This window comes from Geospiza fortis, unplaced genomic scaffold (genome assembly GCF_000277835.1).
Source record: "Geospiza fortis unplaced genomic scaffold, GeoFor_1.0 scaffold27, whole genome shotgun sequence".
Lineage (NCBI taxonomy): Eukaryota > Metazoa > Chordata > Aves > Passeriformes > Thraupidae > Geospiza > Geospiza fortis.
In genome coordinates this window covers 2,541,992-2,551,706 of record NW_005054329.1, presented here as the reverse complement: position 1 = coordinate 2,551,706, position 9,715 = coordinate 2,541,992, and the positions used below count along the sequence as shown (strand labels likewise).

The 9,715-nt window shown below is 45.0% G+C and overlaps 2 protein-coding genes across 2 annotated transcripts in view; one reads left to right on the top strand and one right to left on the bottom strand.

Annotated features, from left to right (window-relative positions):
• Positions 1 to 8,221, top strand: part of INPP5E (inositol polyphosphate-5-phosphatase E) — an 8,867-nt gene extending 646 nt beyond the window's left edge. The window contains 10 exon segments of the mRNA XM_031057244.1: positions 1 to 380; positions 2,046 to 2,169; positions 2,364 to 2,461; positions 2,997 to 3,121; positions 3,241 to 3,360; positions 3,732 to 3,839; positions 4,576 to 4,737; positions 5,288 to 5,403; positions 5,748 to 5,884; positions 6,868 to 8,221. The exon segment at positions 1 to 380 is cut by the window's left edge and continues 43 nt beyond it. Coding sequence (XP_030913104.1) covers positions 1 to 380; positions 2,046 to 2,169; positions 2,364 to 2,461; positions 2,997 to 3,121; positions 3,241 to 3,360; positions 3,732 to 3,839; positions 4,576 to 4,737; positions 5,288 to 5,403; positions 5,748 to 5,884; positions 6,868 to 7,000 — 1,503 coding nt within the window. The 3' untranslated portion in view covers positions 7,001 to 8,221.
• A 199-nt stretch (positions 8,222 to 8,420) lies between these two features.
• The window catches only part of PMPCA (peptidase, mitochondrial processing alpha subunit), a gene marked incomplete at its 5' end in the record, with an annotated part of 5,508 nt that continues 4,213 nt past the window's right edge, over positions 8,421 to 9,715 (bottom strand). The window contains 2 exons of the mRNA XM_031057283.1: positions 8,421 to 8,494; positions 9,523 to 9,631. Of these exons, the coding sequence (XP_030913143.1) occupies positions 8,421 to 8,494; positions 9,523 to 9,631 (183 nt within the window). The remainder of the gene's footprint in view (positions 8,495 to 9,522; positions 9,632 to 9,715) is intronic.

Sequence of the window (9,715 nt, the reverse complement as noted above, 5' to 3'; positions counted from 1 at the left end):
AGCCCCGGGGGGAAGAGCAGGGGAGGCGCCTCGGAGCTGGGCAAACGAGCCTCCGAGATCTCCAGTGCCTTTGGGGGGCTCCTGCGGGGGAAGGGGTTCGCGGGGGGCAAACCCCGGCTGTCCCAAATCATGCCGGCCCGCCCCCTGCCCCCCATGGAGCTCAACGTGGCCTCGCACTCGCTGAGGACAGCTAATAGGATCGACGCGGATTGCCTGGATTACCGACATTATTCTCAGCACAAGTTTGGGAGGGTGAGCAGCAGCCTCAGCGACTCCCGGCTGCAGGGCAATGGGACTCTCTGTGACGCTTGCTCCACAGACTCCATGAAATCCACCTTCAGCGTGCTCACCCCCATCCGAGCCAAGGATGTTCGCAGCAGGTAGGGCTCCCCCAGGTTTCTCCTGCTTTTGGGGGGTCAGCAGGGAGGAGAATCCCTCTGGGCGGGGAGCTTGTGAGCTCAAAAGCCATTCTGTGTTATTTAACCTGCTGTGAAGAGAGTTGGGAAATGAAGAGATCAGTACAAATACTCTTAGTTTGCTCCTTTTAGCTGAGTATTTTCATAAATACATATGAGTATTTTCATACTTTTTATATAAATATATGTGAATATAAAAATATATTTAAACGTATATAAATATAAATATCTGTGTATTTATTATCATAAATATATAATATAATATTCTCATAAATATATAAATATCTTTTTATTTTATATATAAATTTCATATGTTTATATATTTATTCTCATAAATACATATGAGTCTGGTTTGCTGTCAGTTTGCTTGTAATATTAACATAATCTGGTTTGAGAATTGAGAAGTGGTGGCTGTGCATGCCAGCAGTTGGGAAAACTGTTTTTCAGAAAAATCTAGAAGTACATCAGGCTTGAACCAAAATGATAAATAACAGGAAAAAAATAGGGCCAGATATTTTAAACTGAGATTGTCATGCATCATTATCACAGTCCTGTGAGGTGCTGAGCAGAGGTTGCACTTGTTTGGTTTCTGGCAGGAACAAATTACGTGCTGGGAGCTACTCCAGTATCCCACAGGAGCTCCTCTGCAGGAGGGAAAAACCTAATCCTTGATCCAAAGCGTGGGAGTCAGTAGTAGAGGGGAAAGAATTCTGAGATGAATTAAAGTGTTACTAGGTGGTAAAAAAGCCCCAAAGATAGATTGTTACTTGTTTGCCATGACGGTTTTCTTTCCCATTCCTCCCTAAAGCAGCTGGAGCTGGCTGGGTTGCCCAGAACTCTCTGACATTATTCTCTCCTCATTATTTGCAGAGCTTAAGCAAGATTAAAAATGCTTATTCAACATGCAGTCCCTGTGCCAGCATCCCTCACCTCTGTAAGCATGTCCTTCAGAGAGGCAGGTGCTGTGGGATGCATCTGTCCTTCCCAAAGGGGATATTTTGGGACCTCAAGCTGAATAAATTATTTTCTGGAAGCTGATTTGATGAGCTGAATTGAAGGAAGGATGTGAGTTTGAGTTTTTGGTTAGAAGAAACCTAATGGCAGCACACTGGGAATGGTGGAGCTGTTTTTATGTTTGAAGTAAACTGACCTGCTTCAAGGTACTCAAATTTCATAGAATCACAGAATGGTTTGGGTGGAAGGGACCTCAAAGCTCATCCAGTGCCACCCCTGCCATGGCAGGGACACCTCCCACTGTCCCAGGCTGCTCCAAGCCCTGTCCAGCCTGGCCTTGGACACTGCCAGGGATCCAGGGGCAGCCCCAGCTGCTCTGGGCACCCTGAGGTTATCAAACCAATTTCTTTGTTCTGTGTCTGGATGAGTTTAGTGGGGCTGAAGACTTTGGATGGCTTCAGCCTTCTCATCACAGAGCTTGAGCAGCATCAGCCTCACCATCACCCTCATGTCCTGGCTTTGGAAGGAACTTTAGGCAAGCAGAACAATTTATAAGTATTAAATTCCCTCTCAAAGGTATATTCTTGGTTACTTCAAGATTCAAACATTACACATCAATATCCCAGCTGTCATGCCCTTTCCTTAGATGCTGTTTTTTGGGTCTTCTGTCCACAGGAGCTATTTGGAAGGCAGCCTTCTGGCAAGTGGTGCCTTAATGGGAGCAGAAGAACTCAGCAGATATTTCCCTAATCGGAATATGGGAATCTTTGTGGCCACCTGGAACATGCAGGGGCAGAAGGTAGGTGCACAGGTCCTTTGGCAGTAAAGTTACCCCAGCTCTACTGAGAGGACTAGGATGATGTTTTTCTGTTCAAGACTATGTTCCTTGTCAATCATCTTTGTCAAATTACAAGGTATTTTTCTAGTAAATCTTTGCATAACTAATACTGCTTTTCTTTTCTTTCTTTTTGTTTTAAATTTCTTGTGTAATAGGAACTTCCAGTGAATCTGGATGACTTCTTATTGCCAACAGATCCAGACTTTGCCCAGGACATGTATGTCATTGGGGTTCAAGAAGGCTGTCCAGACAGGTAGCAAAAACAATGTAATGAACCATCTTCTTCTATTGTTAACTAATAATTTTCCTTTGAATTAGACTAGAAATAGTCTCCATTGTATTCCTAATATTTTCGATAATCAACCCCTTTAACAAGACTTAATTCTATTGCATGAGCACCAGAGGAAATGGGATTTAGAGGAAAAAGTCATGGAGATCTGTAAATCATAAAATCCCAGTCTGGTTTGGGTTGGAAAAGAAATTAAAGCCCACCCAGTGCCAGCCCCTGCTATGGGCAGGGACACCTTGCACTAGACCAGGGTGCTCCAAGCCCTGTCCAGCCTGGCCTTGGACACTCCCAGGGATGGAATAACTTCTCTGTGCATATAGAATTTCATCCTGATAGCAAAGCTCTGCCGATTTCTGTGGCGCCTCAGTTGAGTGCAGGGAGGTTTTGCTTATGCCTTGATGCTGTGTGCGAGAGGGATTGCTCTGAGGCTGATCTGCTCTCCTGGCTGTTGCTGTCTCCTGTTGTGGCTGTGTGGTGCAGCTGTTGTTGTGTCCTGCAGGAGGGAGTGGGAGATCCGCCTGCAGGAGACGCTGGGCCCGCACTACGTCCTGCTGCACTCGGCTGCGCACGGCGTGCTCTACATGTCCGTCTTCATCCGCAGGGACCTCATCTGGTTCTGCTCGGGTGTGTGGGGAGCTGAGGGCACTGTGCCAGCCTGTGCCCTGCCCTTTTCTCCTTCTCCTAACCTCCCTGCTCACTGTCAGAAGCGCTTCAGTAACAGCATCTTTTTTACCTCCTTCCAGAAGTGGAGTATGCCACGGTGACAACTCGAATTGTGTCTCAGATCAAAACCAAGGGAGCACTGGGAATCAGCTTCACGTTTTTTGGGACCTCCTTTCTCTTCATCACCTCCCACTTCACATGTGAGACATTTGCAATCTTGCTACAAGTGTCCTGGTAGAGGGAGGAGGGGAAGGAGCTGTACAGAGGTGAAAAAGCAGGACAGGCTGGAGCCAAAGCTCAGGATTGCTGAGCTGAGAAGGATAAGGGAGGAGGTTTGTTTGGTAACAAACTTACAAAAGAACTGTGTTTATGGAAACAGAAATGAACTCTGCACCATTGTGTCCCTTTTCCCACACTTTCTGCCATCATTATTCAGTGCAGACGCTCCCACAGTGTCACATTTTATATGTGGAAAATGTCTGGTACCCTTTGGAAGCTCCTGGTATAACCAGAAATGATCATTGCATGAAAATGATTCACTGTTAGCAGTAATGGGGTTTCTGTCTTGCAGCTGGGGACAGTAAAGTGAATGAGAGGAAACTGGACTACAATAAAACCATTCAAGCCCTTACACTTCCCAAGAATGTTCCAGACACAAATCCATATCGATCCAGTTCCAGTAAGTGTGAAACCATGAGCGTGGGGGAGCCCAGCTCAGCAGAGTCTGGGCATTGTCTCTCAGTCTGCACTGGGGAAGAGACAAGAAGAGTGATAAATTTGAGACTGTGTAAAAAGAAACTTCAGCTTTTTTTGTCTGAGGATAGTTATTACTCCCATTAATTTTTTTTCTTGCAATTGGGAATTTGAGAAAAAAATGAAATGGAAGTGAGAAAATTCAAAAGGAAATTTTTACATTATGTATTTTTTAGCAATATTATAATTTTGGTTTAATTATTATTAATATTACAGATGTGTTTCACTTTCCAGAACAATTAGGAATTTATTTCAAATTTAAGAGAATAAACTTTATGTAACTTTGCACATACACAGGTCAGAGAATTTTTTGCCAAAGACCATTGTTGTTTCCTAATACTGTGCTGACAACTTGATACCTAGATAGATAATTAGGTCCTTTTACAAGGAAATTTAATATGCTCTTTATCTGCAGTGTAGCATTAGCATTTTGTGTTCCCTCTGGTGTTAGGTCCTATAGATAGTTTTGTCTCTTTTCAGCTTTTTCTATGGTTTTTAACATTTCTGTTCTGTTTTCTCCTGGGTTTTTAATTCCTATATTCAGTGGTGATCACAGGTAGAAAACATACTCAGTATCACATCTCCAGGTAGTGAAAAGAAAGAATTTCTTCCTGAAACACATTCAGCAGCATCCCTTAAACTCTTGTGTTGTAAATTTGCAGGTGATGTCACAACTCGGTTCGATGAAGTTTTCTGGTTTGGGGACTTCAACTTCCGGCTGAACAAGGATCGGGAGACAGTGGATTCCATCCTGAACCAGAACCCGGACACAGACGTGTCCAAGCTCCTGGTGTATGACCAGCTGACCAGCGAGATGAGTCGGGGTAAGGGACAGCAGCTGTTCCTCTTCCTCCTCTCCAGAAACAAAGATACCTGCACACAGGAGTAATGGCAGCCCAGTCCCCATTTCCCAGAGGCTTTTTTTGGTTAAGTTCCCTGAAGAAGGGAGTCAGCAGCTCTCAAGGACAGTGACAGTGTGTCAAGGGACCTGTTGCTGTAGTAGTTTGTTCTGTTTAATGTAACCTCCCAAGCCATTGCTGCTGTTTTATCTGACTCCTCTCTAACCTGGGCATCTTTCTGTCCCAGTGTCCAGGGAATTTAGATTTGAACAGCATTTGCAAAGCAGCACAAGCTTTCAGTGGAAGGGGAAGTACATGGACCAGGTCTTCTTTGTTTAATTGACCACTGACTAAACAGCCACTGGCTATTTTTTATCCTCTCCATGTCAGGACTGGAGCTTGCTCCCTTTCTGGAGCCCAAGCCCAGGTTTTTCTGGGATGTACATGGCTGTTGTTTCAACCAGCATTAGTAGACACAGTGCCCAGTTCTAAGGAGGGAGGAGTTTGTTCATGCCATTCTCCCCTTCCCTTACAGGGTCTATTTTCAAAGGATTCCAAGAGGCTGATATCCATTTCCGTCCTTCCTACAAGTTTGACATAGGAAAGGACAGCTATGACACCACCTCCAAGCAAAGGACTCCCTCCTACACGGTAAGGGATGATTTCAGGAGCCAAAGGGGATTCAGTTGTGCTGAGATTTGTTGCTTAAGGGCATCTGGGATTTCTGGAAGAAAGGATTGTAGAATCTGTGAGCACAGGGAGAGTTTGGCACAGGCTGTTGACCTTATTCTCCTTGCCTTACATCCTGTCCGAGTGGGCTCAGAGCTGGCACAGAATGTTGGGATCAGACAATGAATGGATCCCCATCCAAGGCCATGTTAACTTCACCAAGTGGAGGGTGATGAATGAATGGGTTTGTCTCTTGTGAAGCAGTGCTGCTCTCCAGGGTGGGTGATGTGCAGTCACTCTCCCTGTCCCCTCTCCCCTGCCTCCAGGACCGGGTCGTGTTCCGCAGCCGCTACAAGGACGACATCCAGGCTGTCAAATACTCCTCTTGTCCTGTCATCAAAACCTCAGACCACCGACCTGTGTTTGCCTTGTTTCGTGTCAAAGTGAGGCCTGGCAGAGACAAGTGAGTACCTCCTGCAGCTCCACATGATTGATTGCTCCAGTGACCCCAAGGAGATTGTCCTGTGTCTATCCCTGCAGTCTGGTTGGGTTTTACCCAGTATATGCTGGTGGCCAGAGCAGTAAGAGCTTAAACCTTGCCTTGACAGCTGAAATCCCTGCTGCCAGGTCTCTTAATCCTTTTGAGGGGGATAAACAGAGCCCACTGGAATCGAATGTAAATCTGTATTTTATCTGAGATGCAGCTCTTTGTTTTCCCTATCAGCATGGGCAGCTTTCCTCTTGTCTTCCTCTTCCCCTGTTTAGGCTCAGTTCTGTTTCCCCCCGCCAGTGGTGGCTGCAGTTCAGCACAGCTGGATGTCAGTGGAGTATTTTGAGATCCTCCAAGTTCTTAATGTCCTACATAGGCTGTTGTATTAGTAGAACTCCTTAGGAAATTTGGTTTGGAATTATTCTCTTTTTTGTGAGGAACATGGTCAGGGATTTCAAGACCTGAATATCTAAAAAAGTGATTTCTCAAAGTATTTGATGAGCAATGCAATTACAATGGGAATTTTTGTTTCTGGGTATTAAATACCCATTAAATAGTGTGTGATGGGCTGCTAAGGTTTCCTCTCTAAAAGAGACCAAGGTAAGAATAGTTGAGATGAACCACACCAGTGAGTACACCAAGTTAGCAATAACCTGGTGTAGCTTTTCAAATGAGTGGGTTTTAGGTCAGAGTCATTAAGAAAGTCCTTTATATATAAAAGCAGGTGAGTTCATACTAAAATTTAAAGTACATTTCCCTTTTACAACCAGCATTTAAAGCATTGTGAAAAACCTTAACTTGTTGCTATGGAAGAACAACTCTTCTTTCTCCCACAGCAGTTGCTTAAGACAGCAAAAATCAGATTTGTGGCCTTTGTTGTATGAAGTAGTAGGGAAATGCTGGGCAAACAAGAACCTATTTCTGCCCTGACCTGCTGGCTTGTGTTCCTGTTGCAGCATCCCCCTGGCTGCAGGGCTCTTTGACAGAGATCTGTATTTAATCGGAATAAGGAGGCGGGCCACAAGGGAGCTTCTGAGACGCCGGGAACAAAAGGACCAAAGATCCAGCAGCATATGTAGCATTTCTTGAGCTGAAAGCTCTGCAGTGCTTGTGGTAGAGGTGTCCCAAAAGAGGATTTCAGACCATGGCAAACTCTGCAGGGAATTGTCAGCATAAGCGCCTCTGGCAATTGCTGTGGCTTGTGAAGAATGTCTTAAACCTCATCCTGGATTCATTTGCATGAGCTAATCCATGTAGCTCAAGTGCTTCTGCCTAAGCAAAGGAGTCAGTTCTTTAAGACATCCATCCCAACTGGTATAATTGATTCATTTTTAACCAGACTATCTTAGGAAGCCACTGGGTGCAGACCCTTGGTTCCCCTCCAGGCAGGGGCACAGCTGCTGGAACTGGCATCACCCAGAGGGGCCCTAAGAAAAGCCTGCAGAAAGATGAATTCTTTGTCTCTTTGGTTTGGTCAGGTTAACTTCCATCCAGTGTGGGGTTGGGTTTGCTCCTTCTCTGTAGCCAAGTGTTGGTATTCTGTACAGGGAGTAACAGGGACCAGTTCATGGCAGTTGTGTGTATGGATGGTGCTCCTGTGTTGGGCTTTTTGAGTCCTCTACAGCAAATTGTTTGTGAATGTACTCCTGTACATTGAAATGTAGAAACATTGCCTTTCAATAATTGTTCTATAGGCCTTCTGTTACTAAGGGGGTAAATACCAAACTCTCAGGCCATATATTTGTCTGCTGAGACTGCATGAAGCCATCCCTTTCTGAACTCACTTGTCCTCCCCAGGGCTGATTAAGCACTACCTGCCTTCAGCAGCAGGAGCTGGAATTTATCTGAGAACAGGCACTGTGTGATGCTTCACCAAAGTGATGCAAGTGAGTGCACCAGGGAGGTTTGCAGAGCAACTGCAGCCACTCAGCTCCACACAGCTCCATTACCTCCAATCACAGTCAATTCCTTTTGGTTTTATTTTTCCAGATCAGTAAACTGTGAATAACTTGCTATTTCTGAGGTAGTGTTGTCTTAAGGCTACATATACTACAAGGACCAGTATGGCACTGGTAAAATGTTAAGTACAGCTAATAATTAAGAACTCTTCATGGGCACAGATGGGATCATTAATCACCTTAGGACCTACCTAAAACATCATGCAAACACCTTGGAGGAAGTGCTGCTGACTATGCAACCTGTCCAAGACAGGCTCCTGTTCTGCGGTACATTTATGGCACTGACCTGTCTGTAGCCATCAGGTATTTGGATTTCCTTTCTTTTTAAAGGAATAAAAATAAATTAATGCAATACCTTAAATGAGAACCAGTTTTTATTGTTGTCAGAACCAGAGTTCTTTGTGTGGTGTGTGTTTGGGTGACCTGGGCCATGTCTTCAGCTGGAGGGGTGGGACAGATTTCTCTGTAATTGTTTGCATTGAACAGAGCATGCTCCACTGGCCAGCTCAGGAAACCCTTGGCAGATGAATTTCAGAACTCTTACTACTTGCTCAGTTGTTCAGAGGTCTCTTTATTTCCTCACAAGCATACACAACAACTGAACAGGACTTCCACACCGTGGGCTCTGCAGGAAGCAATGCAACGTTTGAGTTGCATGAGGAAAGGATGGGGTAAAGCAGGTACCAGCAGCCTCACAGTGCTCTGCTCCCAGCTGCATTGCTCCTTAGCAAACACATCTAGCACTGAAGAGCTGCAGTGCAGCTGTCTTGTATTTTTAAACCCATGTATTAGGGGGTTATATAAATTCAGTGTTTTATTCCTCTTTTGCGTCTCCGTTTCTTTAGCATGTCACACATGTGGCACTTGGCTTTCTGTGACGTGGTGTCAGTCAAGACTGTGTTTCTAAATGTTGTGATTTTGTTATCTTGACTTCCAGCTGAGCCACATCTCTGCTGTGAGACTAATTGTGTCTTCCTTTTGCAAGGCCTTAAGTCCATCTGGGTGACACTGAGGAAATGAGGCACGAGTATAAGGTGTGGCAGCAGCAACTCCTTTAATAACTGTTTGTAAAGCAACTCTGGAGGAAAAGAACTTTTATTTTTTAGCACAGTTCATGTCCAAGTGAAAAACCTACAGAATAGGATCAACCTCATTCTCAAGTAAGTGTCCATTATGTACAGTACCTCTGCAGAGGAACTCCACAGCAAATTGGTTCTGTTATGCAGCTGCTTTCCTTGGAACTCTAGCAAGATGATGAAGTTATTCCCAGGTGGGTGATTCCTTGTCAGATGGTAAATGGATCCATGATTTGTAACAAAATCTGGATTGCAGGAAACTTTTTGGCTAACTTCACAGGGACAGTAACTATTATTTTCCTAATTCAGTTTGTACCAAGTCTTAGTTCGCCTTGGTAACAGTTATAAATATTCTCTGAATTGAGACATGAAAGCCAAGCTGTTTAAGGTGCCACACATTCCTCAGGAAGGGCACAGTGGGGCCTCATGTGACAGCCCCACTTCCACTGCTGGGTGAAGAGGCAGCGACTGACTGCTCAGAGATGTGCTTTCACTGTAGTGATGAACATTTTGGCTTGCTCTGTTCTCCCCAAAGCCAAGAGAAGGGTGTCAACCTCCATCTTCCCTTGTCACCTACTCAGAGGGTCAAACTCCTCCTCCAGGGGCAGCGCTGGCTCCTTACACGAGCTCTTTACAGTCCAGTGCTCCAAAGCAGCTTTGCTCAGCTCCACGGTTGCACAGAATGCCTGGGAGCATTGGGGGGAGGGAGGGTGGTACAGCAACATGAGAATGAAAAAAAAAAACATTAAAAAAAGCAGGGCTCTGAGGCC